The 27,993-nt window shown below is 36.9% G+C and overlaps 1 protein-coding gene across 1 annotated transcript in view; it reads left to right on the top strand.

The window, feature by feature from the left end:
- Window positions 1–27,993, top strand: part of PFDN1 (prefoldin subunit 1) — a 59,540-nt gene that overhangs the window by 26,750 nt on the left and 4,797 nt on the right. The window contains exon 3 of the mRNA XM_010971737.3: window positions 4,998–5,082. Within this exon, the coding sequence (XP_010970039.1) occupies window positions 4,998–5,082 (85 nt within the window). The remainder of the gene's footprint in view (window positions 1–4,997; window positions 5,083–27,993) is intronic.

Genomic DNA, 27,993 nt, shown 5'->3' with positions numbered 1-27,993 from the left:
TTTTTGTTTGTTTTTTTGTTTTTTACACCTCTTTTTCTCTTTTTGTTTTAATTTCATTAATTTTTATTAACCCATCTTCAAGTTTACTTGACCTTTGCCACATGCTTAATTAGGAACCCTGCAAATTAAATTCTATGCTTGAGATTTTCTGGACCATGTAATAGGTTGAATTTGGCCCACAACTCATGAGAATGCGAGCTTATGGTTATAAATTCTTAGGGGACATTTTTGTTTTTTCATTTTACTCACCACTAAGGTATATAAGATAGACAGGTTTCTTTTATTTTAACCTCCTGAGAGACAAGTTTATTTCTTTTTCACTCTTAAAGGTGGAACCCTTTGGGAACCTGTCTTTAATTGTGGATTTTCTTAATAATATCCTCACTTTGGATGGCACCTATGTTTTATCTCCTGTTTTATATCCTATTTCTATGCCAGTATGGATGCTCACGGTGTATAGGATTCAGCAGAAACTCTCAAGGTGGAAGCTAATTTTTTTGCTTTCTTGCTATCCACAATTCCTGATTTCACTTCATTCTGGCCCTCTGAAGAATCTTTCTTTTTTTCTTCTAGTTTTATGGAGATATAACTGACAAACAGCATTGTATAAATTTAAGATGTATAGGATAATGATTTGACTTGCATACATCATGAAATGATTGTCACATAAGTTTAGTGAGCATGTATCATCTGATACAGATACAAAAGTAAAGAAACAAAACGTTTTTTTCCTTGTGATGAGAACTCTTAGGATTTATTCTCTTAACAACTTCATATAAATATATAGCAGTGTTAATTGTATTTATAATGTTAAATGTTACATCCCTAGGACTTAACTTATCTTATACCTGGAATTTTGTACCTTTTGACTGCCTTCATCCAGCTCCCCTCCCTTCAACAACTGCCTCTGTTAACCACAAATCTGATCTCTTTCTCTGAGTTGGTTTGTATTTTGTTTCTGAAGTATAGTTGACCTACAACACTATGTTCGTTCTCTTATACAGCATCGTGATTCAGTATTTCTGTACCTTTCAAAATGATCATCGTGGTAAGTCTAGTTATGATTTGTCACCATACAAAGATAATACATAGTTACTGAATGTAGTTCCCATACTGTACATTTTATGCCACTGACTTATTTTGCAACTGGAAATCTGTACCTTTTAACCTCCCTCACCTATTTCTTTCCTCTTCCCACCCTTATCCCTTCCGGCAGTGCCCTGTTTGTTCTCTGTATCTGTAACTGTTTCGCTATATTTATTAATTTGTTTTGTTTTTTAGGTTCCACATAGAAGTGAAATCATACAGTATTTATCTGACTTATTTCACTTAGCATCATACTCTTTGGTTCCATTGACGTTGTCACAAATGGGAATATTTCATTCTTTTTATGATTGAGTAATATTTCATGATGTGTGTGTCTGTGTCTTTGTCTGTGTGTGTATCTCACATCTTCTTTATCCATTCATATACTGATGGGCAGTTAGGTTGCTTTCATATATTGGCTGTTGTAAATAATGCTGCAATGAACATAGAGAGTGAATGTATCTTTTCGAATTTGTATTTTCATTTTCTTTGGATAAATACCCAAGAGTGAAATTGCTGGATCATATGGTTGGTTTTTTTCCCTAAATTTTTTGAGGAGTCTCTATACTGTTTTCCATAGTGGCTGCACCAGTTTACATTCCCACTAATAGTGCATGAAGTGTTCCCTTTTGTCCACACTGTGTAATCTTCGATTTGTGATTGCTCAGCAAAATGTTAAAAAAAAAAATTTTTTTTTTTTGCTTTGTTGTTAATTGGGAAGAGTGTAAAGGATGTCTGCTCTGCATAATGCCAGTCACAGAAGTCTTACTCAGCCTTCCACAATATGGATGTACTATAATTTTTTAATTGCTTCTTTACTAAAGGATTTAATTTTTTGTTTTGCTCAAAAATTATGAAGTAAACATTTTTATTTTTGCTTGTGGATCTTTGTGCACACGTGCAACTAGTTTTCATCACCAGTGGAATAAGGCAAAGCAGCAAGATAGGATCATTCTAGTTTTAGCGTTTTCTGTGCTACTTAATTTGTGGATTCCCTAAATGCCAATAGAATGTATTTTCACACATCTTCTAAAAATTCCCCACTCAAACAAAATGGATTATCATAAGCATATTGTTGTCTCTGAATTGTGTATGTCCAGGTTACCATACTTTGGAAGTGTAAACAAAAGACAGCATTGCTACTGATCCGAGATTGTGTTTTGGCAGGTAAACAGTATTTCTGATAAATGCTGAATCCTTAGAAAGTGGAAATTATATAGCACCCTGCAGGACAACTCAGAACACAGCTTCTGATGTTTCTTAAAGAAAACCAAAAGCCATCATAAAAGTATGTTTTTCAGCTGGCATAAATTATAAATAAATGAGGAAATGAAACGGCAGGCTACATATCTTTGATAGTTGACTGTGCAGGGCCACATGGCATTGATTTCCAATGTAGAGGCCTTTACAAAGCAGTGACTCTAATGTAGATTGTATAATACTGAGTATTATAAGCATGTTCTTGGCATATTATTTGTTATATGAAAATAATTTTTCTCCATGATTGGTTTGTTTTTCCTTTGTGGCACATTCTGGACTGCAGAATCCTTTATCTACCATCTGTCCTTCCATAAACTATCAGTCAGGCTATTTGTGAGATTTTCTGCTTTGAGAAATAGTGTATATAGTATTTATTATATATGCTCATTACTCATACATTACCATGATACATCCTTTTTCTTCAAAATAGCATCTGATAATTCAGTGTCTTTTTAACACTAGATAAAGCTGTTTTCTGGAGACTTTTCCCAGAAATCCAAATGTTTCTGGGGGTTCTTTCTAATCTCTGTACAGTGTATCTTTGGCACTTTTTAAATTGAGGACTAAACCAAATTTTCCATAAATTTTTTGTTTGAATTTTGACTGTGTAATTATTCTTTGAGGTAGACATTTGAATTTACTCAATACTCATCTTTGTTTCAAACTTTCAAGGCTGAGATGTACTCAGGCTTAGAGTAGGTTGGCCAGCTTTGGTGACATCTCTCTCTGGCCTTTGAAGTTGGCACAGTCTACCTCAGGGGTGTGTGGCCATGGAAAAACATGTTTTTGTTGTTGAGTGTTCTTGCTTTCTAGTAATTTTATTTTCTGCTCAAGGGATTTAGTATCTGTTCAGATACTTTATTTTTAAAGGCCACATAAGTAATGACTTGACCTCTAATCTTAGCTTTGAAAATTTCCCAGACACTAATAAAGATAATGCCCAATGACCTATTATTTGAGAATACTACTTACTGGCCAGCAATCAGTGCTATTTAAAAATGTGTATTTTACTCTGAAAATTATTTCCCTGGCCAAAACACATTGTTAGTAAAATTCTGCATGTATTGAGATAATTTGGTGACTCTTCAGCTTGGATTTTTAATACTTTTTATATGGTGTCACTGAGAATTATTACAGTTCAAAACAACTCTTCTCAAAATACTACACTAAATAATTAGTTTTGAGAAAAATAGTCTGTAAACTGTAGTCTTAAATCAGAAATAGCATCTGTCTCTTGGACTAAAAATAAGAATATTTTGGACCAAAGGGTTATGTAGTAATCCTTGTTTTGCAATAATATGGTCTGTCTTTGCAGTAAATGTATGAATAAGATTTTTACAAAGGATCAGGTTACTACTAAAGACCAGGATCATCAGTTAAATTATCTAGACTTTCCACATCAGGACACATGCTTAATTGTGGAGTGGTAAGAGAAGTTCACCCGACTGTATTACATGTATGCCAAGGTGTATTCATGAAGAGGAGAGAAAAAACAAGTTTCTTCCTAGGTGTCTGGGCAAAGTTAGAGTTGCCCTGTTTGTTTTGCTTTTACTTGTTTTATAGCTATAATAGCAGACTCTTTTGGTAGGAACCTACCTAGACACAGTGTTGTTTTTGTGAGGTTGGTAGAGGAAACTCTGTATTGCTACCTTGATAGGTTTTCTTGTTTGGCTTTTTGTTAAGAAATGGTGTTTAGTTTCTGGCTAAACCTTTAAGTTATGTGCAAAGAGAGGAAACAGTCTGCTTAATTAATTGTAATTTTTAATTGAAAACTATTATTGCCCAGGTGGACAATCTTGAAAGAGATTTGAGTAATTGAGGTTTTCCCTTGCTTCCAGTGGAAGAGAAATATTTCAGATCACTTGCTTTAGGCTATAAAATAGTTTGCTCTTCCTTTCTGTACAGCAAGAATTATGAACATAAAGTCACAAAACAGATTCAGTGTTAATTTTGAAAGCTTCCCCATAGTCACACCCTTATCATCTGTAAATAACGTGCCTGAATGTAAAATGGAAAAGTTGAAAACTTCCACTTGTGCATTTTGAGCTTTTAAGAGGTATTATACACTCTGGAAATAATAATAAAAGATACTGGGCTTTATACAGTGCTTTTTGTGTGAGGAAATCATATAAACACTAATGCATTGATCCAGCACAGTACTTGATTGTGACTTTAAAAGGTCATGAGTTACTGCTGTTACAAAAAGAAAAAAATTAAAAGATTGGAGGGGGAGCTGTAATTTACAAATATTGTTTGAAAAATATCTAGATATAAGTTGATGTAGATACTGAAAAATTAAAGTTTTGGGGAATTTTTGTTAACTTTTCTCTTAGCCTATAATAGATTTTTATCCCTTTATGTTTTTTTTTTTTTTTTCCTTTTCCTTTTGTCAACAAATCTACTTGGATTCCCTTCTTAGAAAAGAAGGCAGAATTTACTTTTAAGTTTTTATTCCTTCTTAGCCAAGAAGGCTTAAACCTGTGGTAGTTTCCTGAGTTTGTCTTATTTAATGTAATAACGCATTTTATTTGTTCTGAACTGGGAGGTCATCCTTTTTGTTTTCTTAGTTTAATATTTGTGGCATGTAGCTGTTGGTTTTGATGAATATAGTGATTATGTGGCTTAATCTTCAATTTTTTCATGTTTTGTAGGTTTATTCTTCAGTCCAAGGAAGCAATTCACAGTCAGCTGCTGGAGAAACAGAAAATAGCAGAAGAAAAAATTAAAGAATTGGAAGTAAGTTTTGAGTGAATATTGATAGTAGTGGTCAACTTTTAGATAAAAAGTAATTATCTTATTGTGTCATATTAAACGAAAATGTGTGCCTGCCAAAGTCATGTCACAGTGTTTTCATTTTTTCTAATTATGTTGGAGCTATGACTATTAACTATCTGAGCTGTAACTAACTAACTATCTGAAGGATGGTGCTCCAGTGAGAAACACAGATTTTTTTTAGCTAGAAAAAATGATGATAGGTAAGGGTAAGTTAGTACATCTTTGGAAAATTGGAGTTTATTCTTATAATTTCTTTATACATTAAACTCTTTAAAATTGTTGAAATATTCTTCTTGGGGTATGGTGAATGATCTATCCTGTATATAGTAAAAGTTGGACTGGACAGAAAACTGGTTATTGTTTCTTTGGGACCAAGATTTCCTGAGATGGGGGTGGATATAATGACTTCATAGGTCACTTTATCTAATTTCTTTGAGTGCTATTTGAGGCAGTCGTTCAGAATCTGACTCAGTCCTCTGCAGAATTGGTCAGACACCCCCTGTAGCCTCCTGGGGATTTCTCAGGGGCACTGACTTGGCATGGCCTGGGCAAGCATGTAGTGTCTTAGGTTACTTAGGCTTATTTTTAGTTGACTACCAATGAGAATTTAAACACACTTGATAATGGATTTATAGCTAGAAAGATGTATTGTAAAACAAAGCAAATAAGCAAATAAACAAAAAAAAGAGAAAAAACTGTTATCTTGTAGTAACCAGATTATTATGTCCTATTTTATCATTTTTGCCAGCTTAACTATTCTAGACTGAGTTTTCTAAACAAAAATATCTTAAAAAACTCTGAAACCATGTCATGTAGACAATAAGAAATGTGTTTTTGCAGCTGTTGGTAAATGTATCTAAAATTGTCCTGATGAATATAAGTAGCAAGATGCAAAGTAATGTATAAATAATTATCGTTTTATGAAAACAAACAAAAGCGAAGATCTGTATATGAACATTGATAATGATATAAATTAGTAAATTAACACTGATTACCCTAAGGAAATTAGATAGGACATGGGGATGAAATTGTTTTTGTCTTATAATCTCCGTTACAGATACATTGTAAAAAAATGTGTTAAGTTATATAATTTTAAAAATTATCAAGGTAAAATTGCCACTAATGATGATTTTAGCATGCTATTCAGTTTTAATGAGTGTTAGGAAATTCATTTTCCAAATATTTCCTTTCATGGAGTCTTTCAAATGCTGGTAAGAGTATCCTGGTTATCTGTCAGATAATAGAAGTAGATTAGCTAACCTCTTGGTGGGTATTTGAAATGCTAATAACAGCTACGAAAAACTAGCTGAGTTAAACTCTAGCCTCTACTGTAGGAAGTTATATTGCTTTTTTTGTTTTTAATCTTTCATTTTACATGATATTTATATTACAAAAGCAAAGTAAGTATACTATAAAAAAGAAAAAGTCAAACAAAAAAATAAAATGATTAAATGAAAATATGACTTTCCCCTCTTCACTGCGTACCTTCAAGTGCCATCTTTATGTTTGGTGTGTATCATTCCAAACTTTATTTTATGAACATGTTTATATATGCGTATACACACTGTTTTTTAAATAAAGAGAAATTATGCTGTATATACTGTTTTTCATCACTTGACAATTTATCTTTCCACTTTAGTAACATGAAGGTAGTTTATATTCAGTTTCTTGTTTTCCATTTCTCCTACTATTTTGGTTTCCTTATTACCTCAATATTCAGTTAACACATGATGCCTGCTCTGCATTTAGTATACTTTCCAATACTGCCCTAACCTGTATTTTTAATAGTATCGTCTGCTACACATACTCTTCTCTTCCCTGAAACAATCCTATACTTTCCACTGCCGTGCCTTTATAATTTTACTTCAGCCTGAAATGTATGCATATGCACACATACATTGTTAATTGTAGTGTTCAGATCTTCTGTGTTTCTCACTGATTTTTTTCCTCCTTATTCAGTTAATTGTTGAGAGAGATGTGTCAAAACTACTTCTGTGATGGTATTTATCAATTTCTCGTTAGTCTTTCAGTTTAGTGGGCAGTGGTATTTAGAGACTACTGTCTGGGTCCTGTAAATGCTCACTGTTACTGGATGCATAGTTGAGAGGATATGTTTCTTTTTGCTTTATATGTTTAGGAATTTCTCAGCTCTTTTAAAGATAGCATTCTACTGACTTCTGGCTTTCATTGTTGCTGTTGAGAAGTTACCTGTCAGTCTAATTGCTGTTCCTTTGTCTTTTCTCTGTGGCTACTTTTAATGTTCTCTCGTCTTTCATGCTGTAGTTTCTCTGGGATATGTTTAGGTGAGGATTTAGTCTTTTTGTTTTTTTCTTAATCCTGCTTAGATTAGTTGGTTTCCCTGAATTTGAGGATTATTGACTTTCATCAATTCTGGAAGATTTGTATTGTCTCTGAATGTTACTTCTTCCCTGTTTCTTTATTAAGTGTTACTTCCCTCTGGAATATTTTCCCCCCACCTTTAAACCAGCTGCTCCCACTATCTGCAGTAGCATCTTTACTGGTTTTTTTCCATCTCCAGCTTTCTCTCTTCTAATCCATTTAACATATTTCAGCTAGAATGACCTTTCTAAAATGTTTAATCTGGTCTGTGTGTAAACCCCATCATTGTTCAAGCTCTTTAACATACCTTTAGGGCTCTTTATGAAATGACTCCTGTTTGTTTCTCTCATGTCCCTCATATCCTCTTCCTTCTCTTAAATGCTGTGTGCTCTAGACACGCAGAAATATTCTGTTTTTAGAACTTGCTGTGTTTTCTTTGTTTCTATTAGATCTTAGCAAAAGTAGTTCCCTCCTCCTGGGAACTTCCTCCTCCTGCTCTTACTAGCTCTGGTTTTTTTTTGTTGTTGTTGTTTTTGTTTTTTAAAAGTTTATTTATTTGTTTATTCATTCATTCATTTTTTAAATTTTTTAATTCAAAAAGAAAAATGTTTTAGTTATCCACAAATTCAGTCACGAATTGAATATCAAATTTGTATACTATTGTAGCAGTATTTATGTAGTTTCTTTATATGTGTGTGTGTGTGTGTGTATGTATGTATTTATTTATTTACTGAAGTATAGTCAGTTTACAGTGTTGTGTCTAGCTCTGTTAATACTTAAAATCTTAGTTTAGGACTACTTCTCCTGAGAAGCATTTCCTGATTCCTGAGTGTTAAATTGGGTGCTTTCCCCTTGTTCTCTCTAATGATTCTATTGATTTCGTAACACACTGTGAGGATTTGGGCTTGTAAACTATCATCAGTTGAAGTAATTACAAATATGGTTTCCTATTACTTGGGAAGCTTGATGCAGATTCAGAGCTCTAAATCGTTTTTCCCAGGATCTCCCAGTTATGACTCTGCCTTTCAAATATAGTCTTTTTTTCTGGGCCTTAGTATTTCTTGCCAGTCTAGACTGTTTCCTCTTAATCCTGTTTAATTATCATTAGCATTATTAATTTCTACCCTCAGATACCTTACAGTTAAATTGGAGAGGCACAATTTATGCTTAACTCTGAAGACAAAGATGAGGCTATTCCATTTAGCACATTTTCATCTCTGAAGAAGTAAGGTTGTGTTTGCTTTGGTTCCATAGGTCCAGTTTCTGACTAAAGCTGTTAACTTGACCCCACTGTGTATGCCTCTTCACCCCCATCAACAGTCTTTATAAATGACACTATGGATAAACCATTTCCATGACATAACATGGGTGCTGGTCTAATTCAGGTTCTCTGATCTGAGAGACCATCTTCGTTAGTATTTTCTAGGCTCCCTTTTATCCACCTCTATTCTTATTGTTTCTTTATGTTTGCTCTCTCCAGATTTTTTCCCCCAGTCTTTATTTATGAGTGCAAAGCTTACCTGGAATATATTTAGCTTTTGGTAACTCTAGTGTGCTGTACCTACATTGTCAGCCCACCTGGTATCTCACCTACTGGCCTTTTCCTCTTTTGGAGCAGAGGTCAGGGTATGATAATCCTGCCCTCATGTCCTCTTGAGAGAGTGTTACATTGCTTCCTATAAGGGTGAAGACTTGTACTGTTGTTAACCTTGGGAAGATTGTCTTACTGGCTTTATCTTCTTAAAATTCCAAATTTACATTTTAATACCCCTATGTTGGATTCCTCAGACTATAACTACTTTACTGGGGTTGATTAGGAAGTGTTTTCATAACAGACTTACAATGTTGATTAGGAAGTGTTTTCATAAAAGACTCACATTTCCAAACAATGTGTTCATGTTATGTGGATTTTTATTTTTCCTTTCTAAAGATGATTGATCTGATTCTGAGGGAATGTCATTTCATCTCAATGGTAATTAGTAGAACAATGATGCTGATCCTATTCAAATCAAGAGAAAATATAAAATAATGTCTTTAGTATGATAGAGTAACCGTGTTATGTTACTTATGTCACTGAGGAAATTCTCTATTTTTTAAAAATACTGATAACAAATAAAGAAGATGGCTGAGTGTATAATACATAATATACTATATATTGTTAGTAGAAAAGAATAAAAGCATAATTTTTAGAAATGACAGTTTTATTGGTATTTGGAATTATGACTGAGCCTTTGTCTTTGTAAAAATAATTTTTTTTTGAAATATACAGCATTGCTACAAAAAGTGTAATTTTTTTTGAGAAAACTCAGTTTTAGTTAAAGTTGAGTTAAAACCTTATAGAGTAAAGAGATATAAGTATCTTCTAAAGAGTAAAAATATATCCTATATTTTTGCTGACCTTTTTGGAGGTAGAAAAAAAATAATTACTTGTGAACTTCTTTTGTAGTTGCAAAATCTTTGATTCATCATTCAGATGAGCTGGAACTCAATTTCTGACCTTTTTTGCCTTATGAATGTGAACTATTTGGAATCCTTGAGATAACTGTAAACTTTTAGTGTTGTATTTGAACATATTTTGACCACTTTTATGTTCTCTCTTGAACAGTTACTACTTCAGGCTCATCCGTCTTCAGTCTAAAGTCCCTATTATATTTTAGGCACATGCATATCCTGGTTGACCATTTTCCTTCCCCTCTACCTCTGACGTGTTTACTACCCCTTCCACCACCCTGGTTAGCTCAGCAGTGACACAATAAAAATAAGAATAGGAAACCAGGACATTCTGGCCTGCATAATGCCACTTCTGACGCAGAATGTTACAGTCCCAGGGTTGTGAAATAGCTCTCTAGCGCATGCTATAAGTAAAATCTAAGAAACTGTAAAAGTCCTGACTCTTCCACAAAAGTGGCTATTTTGGTTAGACAGTACTTCCTGAAACAAGTAGAAAGACTAGTGGCAAGAGAAGTGAATAGGAGGTGCCTGTGACACTATAGTTGGCTGAGTTCTGAGACTGTGATGAGAACATGTTTTGGAGGAGTTCCCATGATTGAGGAGATTTTACTCTGCCTGTTGAGGATCATTTTTTCCATAGCATGGGTGGTGACTGGTAGGCACTTGGATGGAAGTCCAGTTTTTGCCCCAAATATTTCACTTTTGGTCTGGTACCTTTGTGCATTTGATGGGACCACCCCCTCTTTGGAGGTGATGTCAAGTTGACAGTATATGATAGGCACTGATTCTTATCAGTGTTTTCAATGGAGAAGTGAGAGCAAAGCCAGTGACAGAATGATTTTTATATATTAAACAAGAATTACACCCGTGTTCATCTGCTTGTATATAACTCAAAGTAGACTCCATTTAAAAAATTAGTCATTTGTTTTGTAGTGAAATAATAGGATTTACAGAAATATATAATAAAATACATATAGTTTAATCAATAATTATAAAACATTCACCTGTAACAATCATCTAGGTCAAGGAATAAAATAATGGCAGGATACCAGAACACAGCCCCCCACTTCGTTTTTCCCTCATATTCTTGCCTGCTCCTCAACCCCAGGTAATCCTAACTTTGGGGATAAGTATTTCATTTAAAAAAAAATACAATTGTACTTTACCTATGTATGTATCCTTCAAAACAGTTTTTCAACTTTATATGAACAAAATCTGTCTCCATATTTTTTACTTTGCTTCTTTTCCTCAACATTATGTTTGTGAAGTACATCCATGTCGTTACTTGAGATTGTGACTTACTCATTTTCATTGCTATATCGTATTTCATTGTATGGTTATATCACAATAATTTATCTTTCCAAACAGTTAACTTTTACCCTTAAAAAGTCAAGATATTCTCATAGAGTGTCTTCATAGTTTATCTCTTTGCTTCTTGCTGAGGGGAACTATTTTTCAGAGACATCTCCCATTCCAATTCAGGATAGTTTGCATCCTGCAGAGAAGTATAAAATCTCTCTACTCTAAAAATTAGCTTGATGATTTCCCACCTTCAGCAGCAGCTGGATAACTAGGCACTTCTGAGTGTCTTTAAGAAGATTTAAAAAAAAATAATTGCAAGTTTAGTGCATTATTCTTTTTTTCTATGTTGTTTTGACTTGAGGCGTGTTGGGTGAAGTTTCTTTTATTGTTCCTTACATTGGGATTTCAGATGTGAATACTCTTTATAGAATTCTTTGGCATTCTCAACATTTGTAAAAATGATGTTTGTTTCAAAATAGTTCTTGTTATTTAATACTTAAGTCTGAAAGAGCCCGATGGTTGGAAGGCTAGAGTTATAGTGAACTATGTATATTCTTTATGTTCTGGTGTTTTAGGGCTTATTGTAGCTGTGTGATCCTTCTCTGTGGCTTTCAGAAAAGAATAGGCATGAGTCTGAAAAAGCCCATATATGCTCTTTTTCTGGTTGAGTATTCTTTATTGGCTGTTATCAATATTATCAGTGTCTTGGTCAGTGTATATGTGTTATGATCCAATTGCTAATATTTGCCCAAATGTGAACTATATGATATATTTCATTTCCTCAGTGGAAATATTTTAGGTCTGGTGAGAACTTAGATATAAACAGTTCAAATAGATTTGCCCTTTTAATTAACTAATTTGTCTGTGAAATACATGTTACAGGTATTTTACAGACACACTCCTTTGATACAATCTGCTCACTGCTTGTGTGTCTTCATTTTATGATTAAGATTTAAAAAAGGATTTGCATTCCAGTTAGTCCAAAATTCAGCTTTTTGCATCTTGATTCAGCTGTTTTCTTCGAGGATGCATTTCTAGGATGCCCTGATTCCCCTCTTGTGAACACTTGTCTATAACCACACCAGACTATCCATTTGAATGCTACAGGAAGTTGTTGACCTCAGCCTTCACTGCTGTGTACTTTATATAGTCTCTACTTTTCTGTTTGTGTCCTTAGCCACCACCCTCCCATGCCTGAGAGTTTCTCCAGTCACTTTTAGGCTGCTTAGTGAATTATTTCTTTTGAAGAGTTTGAGTTTTCTTTCATGTTATTGCATGCCTCTGCTCTTGTAACCAGATGGTAAGGTGAAGTTAATCAGTATACTTTTCTTTACCCTAGATTCTTACTCTGACCAGTCTTTATGTTGCAAGTGTCCTCTAACCTGAAGTAACAGATACTGGCCAGAGGAAATGAGCTGTTGGCCACACCTGTATTAATGATCACACCGTGTATGTCAGCTCAAAAGAACAAGATTCCAAGTGATATTCGAACTATAAATAGAGATCTCCAAGTCTACCAGATTTATAGCAGAGCATTCATTATCCTAAATTCATAATTTAAGTACCTTGTATTAGGAGTTCTGGATTCTGGCCCTTGCTGTGCTCTAAACCTCAGTGTCCTCTCTGTTAGATTAGAAAATATCTAGAGTCATGTCTATTAAGTTTATCATTACAACCTTGGTCTTCTAAATTGCCACTTTAGGAGCAAAAATGCCCCCTTAAAAGATGGAAGGAGGCAAAACAAAAAACCAGTTTCCTTTCAGATCATTACCTTAATTTAAAAAGTTAATTGAAATCCTATTTTGGCAGCTAAAACTAGTTGTCTGCCTACACCTTTGCCAGCTAAAATGTAATATGAGGTGATAGCATCTCCTTTGATATATTTGATATGTTGCTTAAATTACTGAAATCACAGATATGTGTGTGATGGCTTAAAGGTAGTTTATTAGACATCACCTGTTTTAGAGAAACTGTTGGATAGAGCTGTGTAATAGCTTATAAACTCCATGCACATAAAATAACATACCCAGGAAGACATCATTTTATCATTTGTTGTGCTTTATCCTATACTGTCTTATAAAATACATGCTACTTAGAATAGTGGCAAAAAGTGTTCAGAAGATGTTGATAAATTATCAAACTTTTTGAATGTACATGGACATTTTTATAAGTGGTATCTCACTAAATTTTATGAAGTGTTTTTGTGAATTTTAATTAATCTGCTGCTGCAGATAGTTATACTACTTAGGACTTTACCATTTTTGTTTTACCATTATACTCCTTTTTCAAAGACTTTTTACGCATAGTGTCTATGAGAGATGCTGTCTTGCTACGAATGACTAGAGTATTTTCTCCAACCTCACTTTGTCTTGCTTTCAAATAAATCTTTCACCTGCCACCATTATAATAAAAATATTTCAATTCCATCACTATTCACGAAGCCATTCTTTGTGTACACAAATTATCTTGTGAGGGAATTTTTCCAAAATGGGCACAGATTCATTGTACTCTTAACTTTTGTGTAAAACAATTTAGTTCATTTTATTCTGCTTTTGTTTTTAAGAAAACACATGAGGGTGGAACAATACTCCAGGTCAGGAAGCATTATCAGTTTCCACTGATGTTTTATATGTGCTCTGTTTTCATATGAGACTCTAAAAGCTCAAACTCTGTGTGATGCTATAAAGACATGGAAAATGATTCTTTCTTAGGGTTGGAGGAAGTGATGACTAGTGTTTTTTTGCTGGTAGTATCTGATAATCCCCCTCCCTTTAGCTATTCTAGGCATGTTTAGTTGTCAGGCGTTGTCGGACTAAATTGCTAAAAATAACAAATAAGGGGGAGGCTGTTCTAGGGCCAACTTTTGCCACTGTCTGCAATCTATTTAATTTAGTTCCTAAGGAGAAAGGGCAAAAGGAACATGGTACCATTCTCATTGAATGGATTTTTTGTTTAAAGTGCTGACAAAAACATTGTTTGAGCTCTCTCTTTTCCCAAACTCCATAGGGCTCATGTACCCACATCCACTTAGAGTGGAGAGCCAGAGCTGGGGGCTCAAAGAGCATGATTTGATCAGTAGTTGTACTAGAGATTAACCAGGCGATTGTGGTCTTTTGCTCATCCTTCGTGTGGCTTTTGACAGTGGAAATATGCAGTTAGCCTTTGAGAGAGGGTGAGATAGAGAAGATGGTGGTTAGAAATGGGGGAGTTACTGTGAGAATAAAAAAATCTATTTAGTATTAGACAATGTAGGCTTTGAATGCTTATTACTTTCAGGCCTTTCTTACTTTTAGGCATTTCTTAAGTCACCAACTTACCTTACTCCCTAATTTAATGAGATATATAATCATTTTAACTGAACTAAAGGGTCTCACATACATAATTTAGAACACAGTCTTCATCACTACTTATGCTGTATAGATGGTGAAGTCTTGTGATACATGTGGAATGACATATAGCAGCACTTTAAGTCTTTACAAGTATCTCAAGACAAATGTCATTTGTGGTTGAGTTTAATCAGCTCTAGAAAGCTGTAAAGAAAAACATCACTTTATGCTCAGAGCCTGGACTTTGGGGTTCAAATTCAAAGCTTTCATTAAAGCAGACTCTGTCTGTCATCTTCTCTGTTTAGAGAAGGTATGAGAGGTGGTAATGGAAAACATAAGAGGAAGAAGGAGCTTCTGGTACTATAGTTGAAGCCTTAAAATGAATCAGGTTTTGAACTGAATTGTAAATATCAATTGCCTTAATTTTTAAGCATTGATGCTTTCAGTATCAGAGGCTGAATTTTCCACTTACAACTGATTTTTCCTTTTCCTTCCTTTGGGAGGACTAACAGTTCTAAGATTCAAGACATAAGGCTTTGGCCAGTAGTAACTGTTAGGTAGGCCAGAAGAAGTGTATGTATATTTTTTAAAAAAGCATGTTTGCTGGGTATCTTGATTATGGAGTGTACTTTGGGGATTATACAGTGTACTTTGGGGATAATGAGTAATCATGGAGGCTTTTTGTTCTTTCAGTCTTATACATTAAGGAACCTGCAGTCTATTGTACTTACCATGTGCCATGCACTTTTTTAGGCAAAGAAGATATAATTAGCAAAGGCCCTGATGGAGCTTACATTCTGGAGAATTGGAGCGGAGGGAAAATGATAATAAACAATATAGTTGATACATGCTAAAAAGAAAACACAGGGTAAAGAGACAGAGAACGGTGGGAGTATATAAGCTGTTTTATATAGTGTTGACAGGGAAAGTTTCTCTGATAAAGTGGTATTTGAGCAGAGAGGCCTGAAGGGAATGAGGGAGCAAGCTATGTATACAACTGGAAGAAAAGGGTTCCAAGAAGTGGAAACAGGAAGTATAAAAACTCAGAAGTGGGGGAAAAAAAAAAAAAAACACCTCTCAGAGGTGAGAGCATAATTGATGAGCTGGGAGAACAGCAAGGAGGCCAGTTCAGCTGGTGCTGAGTCAGCATGAATAGTAGGCAATGAAATCAGAAGGTATCAGTGAATAGATTATATAGGGTATTAAGGACTTTAGGATTAGGGGTCTTGGATTATGCTCTGAAGTTGGGGGTTTGGGGAGGGTTTTGAATAAGAAGAATGACATGATCTGATTTACATTTTGAAAGGACCAGTCTGGCTGCTGTGTTGAGGATAGATTGGAGGGCAGGGGTGGAAGCAAGACCTTTAGGAGTCTGTAGCATTATATCTGGACTTGGATCAGGTTGGTGACAGTGGAAGTGAAGTGGTCAGAATCCAGATATATTCAAAGGTGGAGGCAAGACAATTGGGTGTAGGGATGAAAGAAAGGACTCAGATTTTTGGACCTGTTACAAAGGAATCATACCTCCTTCCTCCCAAATATGTCACTCGTTCACCTGTTGGAGAAATCAGGAATGGGTTCATGAGATAGGAGGCATTTCATTTGGGCCTTGAAGATTAGTTAGAATTTTGCTACTTATGTTTGGGGCAGAGGAGAGAGCATTTCAAATAAAAGAAATAGCGTGGACAAAAGTCTGAAAGTAGAGTGGTGGAATGGAGGGTTAGAGTGAGAAATGAGGCTGGAAAGGCCTAAGGGAAAGGAGCTAAGGATAAAATGAATGAGATCAGCTTTGTTTTACTCACTTTATTCTGGGCAAGTAGTTATTCCCAGTGCAGTGCTGTTCATTCAGTATGGTTTCCACACAGCATTCCATGTGTAATGGACTCCACAGAGATTTCACATGTTTATGGGAACATATGCACTATTGATAATTCATAGATCAGTGTCTCCTAGTCAGTTTTCAAGTTTCAAAAGTATTTTGTAAAGCAAATTGTAAGTTTGGTTTGGGCCTTGTTAACCTTTGAGATACAATTAGATACCCAAGTTGAGATGTTGAATAGATAGTTGGAAATATGAATCTGGAACTCTAGGCTAGTGAAATAAAATTGAGAATTGTCTATAAATTGTCGGTTTATAGGTGGCATTTAAAGTCATAGAATTGGATTAGGTCAACTAAGGAGAAAAGGTAGCTGTGGGAGGGATAAACAAGGTTCATAGACTGAGCCAAAGGCACTGCAACAGGATGTAAAAGCTCATTACAGAGGTGTGGACAGCGTGTAGTGTGAGTCCAGAGAACTGAGGGAACACCCACACGGGCAAGCCTATGCTGTGAAGGGTCCAAGCTGAAGGGGTAGGACCAGTTCCCTCCATGCTTAGGGCCCTCCTGTCCAGGGCCTTGGTTTTGTGTTGGAAGCAGAGGCTGTCAAGCTCAGTTAGACCTGAGTTTCAAATGCTTTGTGGCTTTTCCTTACCAGCACTGACCCTGGAGCTGTGCAAGCCTGGCATCCTGAGGGAAGCAGGGGAGGGATTGGTGGAGGTAGAGGCTGATATCAAGCTAATCTCAGAGCTGAGTACACTATCTGTGGGCCCACACTACAAGGAATGTTTCAACACAGTTCATTTAAAGCATAGGAGATTAGAAACCCTGACATGTATCTGTATATCCTGAGTAAAATTTGAGGGAGGTGGGTACTTACATGGGTGAAAGCAAACATGCCTACTATTTTTGAACTAGTTTTGAAGGTTAAAATTCCCTAAAAGGATTTTATAATAACTAACATGTTCACTGTTCCCTATATACACTTACACACATGCACATACAAATGTGCACGTTCCTACCGTCTTTCTCTATATACTAAGAAAAGCTTCAGCCTTTAGAATATGTTTTGAGTTCATCTTAATGATTCTTAACAAGTAATTGGTACTGCTTTTCTTTGCTCTGATGTATATTGTGTAATGACTTGGCATAATTATTAAGAACATGAACTCTGGAATCAATTGAGTATGAATCTGACTCTGCCACTTACTACCACCTTGGGTAAATTAATTAGTGTCTCTAGACCTAAATAATACTCTTCTGTAAAGCAGCAGCAACAACAGGGTTTATGGATAGGGACCATAAATAACTTCCCTTTATCTCCAACGTAGGTGTGGAATCAACCGAAAGTCAGGCAAATTGATAAAAATTTTTGAATGTATGCTTTACCTTAATTACTGATAAAGGTTAGGTTGAAGGATGTGGCTTAGGTGTGCAGCAATAATAATGATTTCTAATACTGATCCAGAATTAAACATACAAATTAGGTGAACTTACCCAGCAAATCTCTGGAAGTATGGGACAACCACAGATCTCTCTCTGCAGAGGCAGGCAGAGCCTGTCAAACTTAAGAGGAAAATGTGTACCTTCTGCAAGCAGGCAGATCCTGGCAGAGCAAAAGGGGCTGAGCCATAGTTCCTTTTTCCAAACACACCAGTCAGAAAAGCCACTAGTCTTCCTAAGAGTAGATTGAGGAGGCCAAGACTAATAGCTGATGAAAACTGGAGGTAAACAGAATAAGCATTTCTCCCTTATTACAAAAAGTACCTACCTGATGACATACATGTAAATCACTTGATACTATTCCTGCCACACTGTAAATACTTGGTAAATGCAGGATTTTGTTATTTGCATATGATGGATGCTCAGTAGCTGTTTACTGGTTGAATGTATTACCATCAACTTACAAAGGTTTTTTTTTAATTGGGAAAAAACGATACAAAATGTATGAAGCTATTTTAACAAACATCGGTGTACTCACCACTTGGAATTAACAAATGTTAAAATTTTGGAATATTTATTTATGTTTGCTTATTTTTTATAAAAATAAAACCATACCAATGAAGTTGAAGTCTCCTTTGTAACTTCCCTCTTGGCTTCACCTCTGTCTCATTCCCATTCACCAGAAGCAACTACTATCAGGTATTAGGTATATCATTTCATTCCATGTTTCATAACATCTTATATTCAACAAATGATGTCATATTGTTCATATCTTTCAATAACTTGTCTTTTTTTTGAGCTCTACCCACACTAACAGATATCTGTAGTTTACTCAGTTTATTTGCTGTATTCCATAAGAACATAAAACTTTCAGTATTTTATTCAAAGGACCCATTGTTGATAGCCTCAGTATAAACCATGTAAATGTGGCCAAAGGGCCTAGTGACTCCTTCCATGTGTAGCATAAACATAGACATTGTTAGGGCTGGTCAGTGGGCTCAAGGATGCAAGTGCCAGGAGGTTAGTGATATCTGCTGCTCTTACTTCCTGATAGACATGGATTCTGTAATAAGACCATCTCATAAACTTGGTGGCCTCTGCCCGTATTTTGAAAAGGGAGATCACATGTCCTTCACAGAGTCAGAACCAGAATCTGTCAGAAAGAGAGGGAGATCGAAATGGGAACCCAGGATTCTAGATTCTCACCACTATATCATTCATTTTTACTCTGAAAGAAATGGGGTTTCTTATGCCGTGGGTACTGCCAGTAGCTAGGCCTACTAATATTAGTGATCCATTTCTTATAAAATGAGGAACTCCCTAAACACCAGCTCTTTGAGTAGAGAGGTTTTAAGTGACTTCTAAATGGCCTAGCATCTGGAAATTGAAGAAAGGGCAAAATGAAAACCACCCCTTGAATCATGTTTGTAAAGAGAAGTGTGCTAAGTGCTCTTTTATTACTCCAGTGTCATTATAAATTTAATTGGTGTTATGTCAGCTACTTAGATCAGAGCTAATAGCACATTAAACTCCCTTCTGTTTGTACCAGTTCCATGGTAACTTGGGTGGGTGTGGAGTTGGGACAAGTGGCAGCTGTGACGTCTGGTCTGTAGAGTGATTTAATCATGATATGAGCCCCTGTATGATCCTGGATGGAGAAGTGTCACTGGGTAATGTGACCTGACTTCTCAGTGCCCCTCAGAGCACTCAAGAGTGAGGAGAGCAAGGACCCTGGGTTGCTTGTCTGACCTAGAGGTTTAGCTAAGAGTACAGTGATTTCTAGGTGATTCTGACATGTATAACTGTGTTCTCTTTTTCTCTTTCTTTCTTTTTTTTTCTTTTTTGGAGATTGGCTTTTATTTATTTTTATTGTTAATTTTTTTCTCTTTCTTAATGAAAAGAAAGGCAAAGTTTTCTGAAAGTTTCATAAGTAGCCCTTTGATAGTATAGTGTGTTTGTAGCTCTCCAGTTCTGCCCTCTGATGACCTACACAGATCAGCAGAAGAGGTGCCGATGAGTCATGCATCTGTGCTTTTAGTGGCTTTGAGCTCTTAGCTGTTTTCACTGTCTCCAGGTCCTTTTATGGGTTTCCGGTTGCCATATCTCTATTTTTTTAGTTGTATAAATATGTCACTCGATTGGAAAGTAGTAATGTGGTCACATAGAAGTTTCCTTGCCCTTGTTTGTCCATTGGCTCTCCCGGGGTACCTTGTTAACTCATTAATCTAGATGTTAATGCCTCTGCTGATAACGTTAAAGTTCATTTTCAGAAATTAATACGTCAGTTTATTTTACCCTGACTGGTTTGTGTGTGTTACTCTCAGTCTTTGGGTGGAGTAAAGACTAATTTGCTGTGAAAATAATTCATTAGGAACTTGCCTTGCCATGCCTGTTTTTAAGCACAACCATCATTACTGTCTAATCTAGAATATTTCACCACCACCAAAAGAAACCCCTTACCCATTAAGCAGTCACTTCCCATTTCCCCTTCTCCCAGCACCTGGCAGTCATTGATCTGTTTTCTGTCTGTATAGATTCGCCTGTTCTGGATGTTCCTATAAATAGGTCCTACAGTATATGGTTTTTGTGTGTGCTTGGCTTCTTTCACTTAGCTTAATGTTTTCAGGGTTCACTTTTGTTGTAGCATGTATCAGTACTTCATTTCTTTTTATGTCTGAATAATATTCCATTGTGTGGATATACCACATTTTGTTTATCTGCTCATCAGTTGATGGACATTTGGGTTGCTTCTCCTTGTGTACTATTATGAGTAAAGCTATCAACATTCACAAGTTTTCCTTGGAACATCTGTTTTCATTTCTCTTGGTTGGGTATATACCTAGGAGTAGAATTGCTGGGTCATATGGTAATTTTATCTTTTTAATTTCCTTACTAACTGACAAACTTTTCCATAGCAGCTGCATCATTTTACATTTCCCATCATCAATATATGAGGGTTCTAATTTCTCCATGTCTTTACTAACATTTATTTTCCATTTTTGATTATAGCCATTTAGTGGGTGTAAATTAATATCTCACTGTGGTTTTTATTTGCATTTCCCCAGTGATAATAATGTTGAACATCTTTTTCTGTGCTTATTGGCCATTTAATATATCTTCTTTGGAGAAATGTCTCTTTGAGGGTCCTTTGCTCATTTTTTAATATGGCTGTATATTTTGTTGTTGTTGAGTTGTAAGAAAATAGAAATTCTTGAGTTGCTTGGAGCAGAGTAGGATTGGACTGACTTGAGGCTTTTGCCATACATACCTTCATGTTAGTGTTGCCACCGCAGTTGAGTCAGTTACACCTCCACTTCTAAGAATGCAAGGTGTTGCCCTTACTTCCTCTCTCAGAAGTCACACCCTTATTCACCTACCCCTTTACCATGCCTACAGGCCAAACTCCATAGTAAAAACATTGTTGATTTGATCCTCTTGCTCTTCTTGTAAGATTAGAGCAAACTAAAGACAAACTGAAACAGTAAAACTTGTTTTATTTGCTAATTTAGAGGACTGGTAGAGTTTTAATAGTCCTTATAGATGAATACTTGGCTTTCTGATCCTGGAGAAGCAGAGGAAGAACAATGTATATTAGGAAATGTATTACTTTTATAAAATTTGTTTTCATGAGATTTATTTATTTTGTGTTGTATACGTGTATTTCTCACATATGAAACTTAGAGAAGTGTTCTGTGTGGGCTGTAATTTTTAATTTTTGGGTTTTGGAGTTTTTGTTGTTGTTGTTGTTTTATTTCAGAAAGGAATCAAAGACCTGAGGGTTGTGATGTTGCTAGTGGTCTTTGTGCATCCTTTTCCTGATGTCTTTTACTCAGGTCCTGAATCAGACAAATACTTGGCATGTTTAGTATACTGTTGGTACATATATACTACACAAAATTCTCAGCTATGATATTGTGTGGTCTCTGAAGGACATTCTCCTTGCTCCTTTATTTCCTGAATATAGGATTTTAGGCCTTCTAATAATTTCCTTAGGTTTAATAATACTGGTGCTTCTACAACCCTTGTATTGGATGGGTACAAGGCCCCAGTGTCTTCTTTGAAGATAGGAGGTAAAATTATTGGTCCTGACACTACAGTTTGGATACTCTTAGGGCTCATCTGTGACAAAATATCGGGTAGTTTTCCTTCATGGAGTTTTATGATCAGGTCTCAAAGAGCTGTAGACTTTTTTAAGTTGGAAGGGTTAGAAAAGGGTTATCCTAGAGGGCACATGATGGAGCACTCCTCTCCCCTGCCCTCAACCATTTCTGACGTGTTGTCATCACAGTTCCTACTTGGACACATCTAGTGATTTCTAGTAATCTCACCCTTTTTCCTGAACTGCTCTGCTCTTGGTTTCTATGATACAGTGTCCCTCCTTTTAGTGTTACTTGCTGGTTCCTCTTTTTCCTTCCAATCTTACTAAATATTGACTTTTCTAGCGGCGAAGTCCTCTTATGCTTTGTTCTTCCTCTAGGAATTTCAGCCATTCTCATGGTTTCAAGTACTACCTGTATGCAAAATTGTATCTGTAGCCCAGACTTCTTCTATGAACTTCAGGCCCAATTTAGTTTTCTTCTCACATCTCTCTTGGATGTCTCACAGGTACCTTAAATTCATTGTCTCAGACTGAACTTACTATCTTCCCTTGGTCCTCTTGGGTGTTATTCTTGACCACCCCTACCCCAACTTCTGATAAATAATTAAGATTATGGTGAAGTAGTTGTTGGAAGTCCTCTTGTTGGCTCTTCTCCTGAATATTTCCTAAATCTCTTTCTCCATTTCCATTGCCACCACTAAGATACTTTCATCTCTTTCTGAGATAACTGCAATGGCTTTTCAGTAGGTTCCTCAACCATTCACACTTGTATTTTCTAACCCAGTGCTTCCCAACACTTTTTACATCATAGCACCCAGAGAATAGTATTTGCATGATTCACTGGAGTAAGTGGACAAAGGATGTTCAAGGTGGAGGTAACTGCTCTGGGGGGCTTTGGCTGTGCTAAGCTACCCAGACACTCTAGGGACTAAAAGAATCAATAATGCTGGACACATCTATTACCCACCCATTCATGACTCACTGGGTATTCTGTAGGAAACTCTGTTCTAACTCTGGTTGGCAGGGACCGGGTCATGTATGGCCTTATTGCCCGGGTTAAGAGGTTGTTTTTTTTTTTTTTATTGTATTTTAAATGCCATGGGAAGACATTAAAGGATTTTGAGCAGAAAGTAACCTGATTTACATGTTAAAATATTTATGACAAACATTTAGGCTTGGACTGGTAGCACTGGAGCTGGATAGAAAGAAGAGGATAGTTTAGGGATACATTTAGAAGTAAGTTAAGACTGATAGATGGATTGGAGATACGGGGTTTGAGGAAAAGAGAAGAATCTAGGATAGCTTCTGTATTTGTGTGTGTGTGTGTCTAGTTTTTAAATTGAGCAATTGGATGACTGCCATTCACTGAGATGGAGGAGACTGGGAGGGGGTGGGGTGACTAAATCAATTGTGCTTGTTTTAGACATGTTAAGTTTAGGTTTGACATCCATGAGGATATGTTTTTTTAAGCAATTGGATGTATAAATCTGGAGTTCAGGGGAGGTCTGGGTTGGAGATATAAATTTGGGAGTCATAATAAGGTTTAAAGCTATGAGATGAGATGAGGGTTTCTAAGAGACGGTGATAGAAAAAAGTTCCAGGACAGCTTCCCAGAAAATGACAACATTTTGAAGTTGAGCAGTGGAGTAGTCCACAAAAGAGTAAGCTAGTAATGTAGGAGGAAAACAGGAACGTGGTATCATGAAAGCTAAGAGAAGAAAGTATTTGAAGAATTGTGTTGAATGCTGTTGGTGATTAAGAATTAAGAGAATGGAGAAGTAACTACTGCTTTGGGCAACAAGAGAACACTGGTGACTTAGACAGCAGTCAGGTCAGCAGAGGAGATGGGAAGCATGATTGGAGAGATCTGAGAAGCAACTGGGAGATAAAGAAGTGGAGGCAGCTACTAGACAGTTGTTTCAAGAGGTTTGCTAATAAGGGGAGGAAAGATGGGGGCGTTACCCACAGGGGAATGTGAGGTCAAGAAAGATTTTGTTTGTTTGTTTTTTTAAATGACTTGCCTTACCAAGAAGGATTTCTCTTGCAGAGAAAGAGAAATTAAAGATTAATAAGAAAGAAAGAAAAAGGATAACTATGGGAGTGAAATTTTTGAGAAGGGGATGGAATGAACGCCAAATGGAAGGATTGTGTTTTGATAGAAGCAGATACACTCTATCCGTTTTAACAATAGGGAAAGAAGAGTATACATACAGATATAGGTTAGGTAGTAAATTTGGTAGTTGAGAGAGGGAATTCTCATCAGATTGCTTCTATTTTCTCAGTGAGCTGGGAATGAGAGGGGAGGAGAGAGTGTAGTGGATTTGAGGAGGCAAGATAAAGTATAAAATAGTTATTTTGGAGAACAGACAAGTTAACATATTAAGGAAATTTAATAGCATTTCTGGACAGCGGTGAGTGCCCATTTGAGATTCATGGTCCTGAATTTAAAGTGAAACCACATAGCATAGTTAAGTGCTTTTTTCCAGCAACATTCAGCTGTTTGGGTACAAACATGGAGTAGGTAGAGGGTAAAGTTTAGCTTGACTGGCGTTTTTCCAGGCAAGTGCAACAGAGGGAGAGGTGGCAAAAGGGAGTTTACAGGGGGAATAAATATAAATGGTGGGCTGTGAAAGCTAATCTGGGTAGGGGGTGTGGGGACCATGGAAGCATAATGGATAATGTTGAGTGATGGGTTTCAAGAAGTGCTAGAGGGCGAGTTATCAGATAGAAATGATCTGGGAAAAATAGGAAGCAGTGGGGTGAAACTGAAGTGGTACAATTACTGGTATTGTTGAGATCTCTAGGGTATGATTGTGGGCTTTGTGGCTTAGGTGAGATAAAGTAAAAACTGAGCGGAGAGGAGGTCATGGTGTTGGATGGGTCAGCTGTGTTCTTGTTGAATCACCTTGAATGGTGCAGGAGTGGTGGAGAGGAAGACAGTGAGCCATTGATGAATGATGGGCAGTACCCAGGATATTGATAGACTGTAGTGGCAAGAAGGGGAGAAGAGGATGGTACAGCATGATGCCACAAACTTCAAGAACCAGGGTTTTTGGAAGAAAAAAGAGGAGAAATGGTTTGGCAGTAGGCTAGAATGAATAAATGAAAGGGTGGATGGATGGACATTTATGCTTTTATTAGGCAACTTTCATTGGAAGTTAAACTCTCTACCTGCTGGATTCAGTTCTACCTTTTAAGGCTTCCTCTTTTTTAAAAACACACGTTGGCAAATTACAGCCTGCTGGCCAGAGGTGGCTCACTTGTTTTTGTGTTTTTAGAACACAGCTGTGCCCATTTGTTTGCACATTTTCTGTATTGCTTTTGCATTGCAGTGGCAGAGTTGAATAGTTGTAATTGAGACAACTCTATAAAGCCTAAAATATTTGCTGTCTGGCCCTTTACAGAAAGTTTGCAGACTTTCATTTTTCAATGAGATTCTCAAACTTGAGTGTGCATCACAATCAGAATCACCTGGAGGGCCTGTGAGACCACATTGCCCGGCTCCACCCCTAGAGTTTCTGATTCAGTGGGCCTGGGCAGGGGCACAAGAATGTGCATTTTTAACAAGTTCCCCAGTGTTGCTGATGCTGGTGGTCTGCAGACTACTTTAAGAGCCATTGCTTTAGATATTTAAGGTAGTGATTGGGTTCCTTCTCCCCTTAATCTTCTCTGAGCCAAACGTCCCTATCTGCATCAGCTTTTTATCACTTTACACGATTTATTGGCTTGTCTTATCCCTTTTAAGCTTGGTGCCCACAAATGTAATGATTCTTTGGATGAAGCCCGCTCAGTGCCATATGCATTGGAACATTTGCCACTCCTTGCTTTTCGTGTACCCATAAGCTAACTTCCTTTCTTTCTCAGGTTGTCTGATGAACTTGTCTTTGTCTGTGACTTAAATGAAGCTGATGTGTTCAGGAGGGCAGTAGTAGGTAGAGATCACATAACTCTAGGGGGACTAAAAGGCTAAACACTGTTATTTGGAGGAAGTAAGAATCCCCCTGACCCCCATCCCCAGGAAATCTCTGGTGTAAGGTGCTTGAGTAGAGGTTTGTCTTGGGTAGATCGAGCATGTAATCATAGGCGGCATTTGGGAGTCTGACCCCATGTGGTAGCAGTGTCAGAATCTCCACTTTTTTGTTGTTGTTTGTTTTTAATTGAAGTACTGTCAGTTACAATGTGTCTATTTCTGGTGTACAGCACAGTGTCCCAGTCATGCATATACATACATATGTTCTTTTTCATATTCTTTTTCATTAAAGGTTATTACAAGATATTGAACATAGTTCCTTGTGCTATACTGGAGAAGCTTTTTTTTTTAAATCTGTTTTTATATTTAGTGGCTAACATTCGTAAATCTCAGACTTGCAAATTTATCCCTTCCCCGCTTTCCCTGATAACCATAAGATTATTTACTGTGTCTGCGAGTCTGTTTCTGTTTTGTAGATGAGTTCATGGTGTTTTTTTGTTTTTGTTTTTGTTTTTGTTTTTTTTAAGATTTCCACATATGAGTGATACCATATGGTATTTCTCTCTTTTCTGGCTTACTTCACTTAGAATAACAATCTCCAGGTCCATCCATGTTGCTGCAAATGGCATTTTATTCTTTTTTATGGCCGAATAGTATTCCATTGTATAAATATACCACAGCTTCTTTATCCAGTCATCTGTGCATGGACGTTTAGGTTGCTTCCATGTCTTGGATGTTGTATATAGTGCTGCTATAAACGTTGAGGTGCATGTATCTTTTTGAATTGGGGGTACGGCTAGTGTTATGGTGACCAGAGCTTGCCCTGGTTGTTGAGCAGGGCCTCCTTTTTGTTCTGTGGTTGTCAGCCCTGACAGGGGCCAGGTCTGTACCCCTTTTATTGAAATGGAGGCTTCTAGACCTGTTTCTGAGTGGTGGTGCGTAGTAGGTGGGGTTGGAGCACTTTAAGTACTCTTCGTTGACTCTGCCCTTGGCCTCGCTTTAGCCATGGGAACGTCAGTGCTCTGCTCTGGTGTCTCCCAGGTTCTCTGCCCTCAGAGCTACCAGTGCAGTCCCGCCAACTTCTGGGTCACACACCTGGGTCGTGGCGCACTATCGGGTCAGCACCATCTCCAGCACCAAACACTGCCCCTGTGCTCACCCCACTTGATGACCTCCACTTGCTCGTTCCAGAGGCCCGTGGATTGCACCACCGGGTCAGCATGTCACAGTCTCTTTAGCAGGTAAAAGAACATCTGGGAGAAAAAACAAGGTCAGTGGTCAGCTGGACCAAGTCTTTTGTCCCTGTCTTTCAGCAGAGGAACCTCTGAAAGATGTTTTGAAAGCAGCTTCTAAAAGATGCACAGACAGTAGATTTCCTTTCATTCTCTTGCTCCTTGCATAAATTGCTTTCTTATTCTTTGAGGTTGTCTCAAAGTATGTAGTTCAGCAGTTACCTTAGAGCCTTGTGTCCTCAGTGGTGAAGTGGATATATACCCAGATGACTTCACAAGTGGACACGTGTCCTTGGATAAGTTGTCTCGTATCTTCAAATTCCTGATCAGGTTTGGCCTGCGTTTTCTGCCTCTGGTGAGAGCCCCTCACCCATTCAGGCCGTCACAGCACTTGCAGTTTCAGGGCTCTGCCCATCTCTGTCTCATTTCCCTTTCTGACTTCTCTAATTGTGCCCCTGCGTTACCTCTGTTTCTCTCTTCCTCCTCTTATTTCTCTGCCTTCTTCACATTTGACACCGTCTGCCAAGGCATGCCTCCCCAGCCTTCAGTGAATTCTTGGCCTCTTGCTGAACTTCCCCATTATGGGCAGCTGGCCCCCTCTGGCCATTTTATAGTTCTGCAAACTGAGAGAACACGAGAATCATTGAGGCTCTTGAGTTTTGAATTTGGTATTGTCCATATCCTCATTTTACAGGTGGGGAAATAGAAAGTGAGAGGGGGAAAAAACATTTCTATACTCCAATAAATGAGAAGCAGGAAAAATACTAATTTAGAGAAAGAGAGGGAGACAAAGTTCATAAGAAAAAAGTCTGTAGAGATAGTGTCACAAGATGAATTACCTCAGGAGTATATTTGAGAGACTGTGTCATGTCGTAAGAGTTCTAGGGACTTTG

Source organism: Camelus bactrianus, chromosome 3 (genome assembly GCF_048773025.1).
Source record: "Camelus bactrianus isolate YW-2024 breed Bactrian camel chromosome 3, ASM4877302v1, whole genome shotgun sequence".
Classification (NCBI taxonomy): domain Eukaryota; kingdom Metazoa; phylum Chordata; class Mammalia; order Artiodactyla; family Camelidae; genus Camelus; species Camelus bactrianus.
The sequence above is the reverse complement of the archived record's forward strand: the minus strand, read 5'-3'. Positions and strand labels throughout refer to the sequence as shown.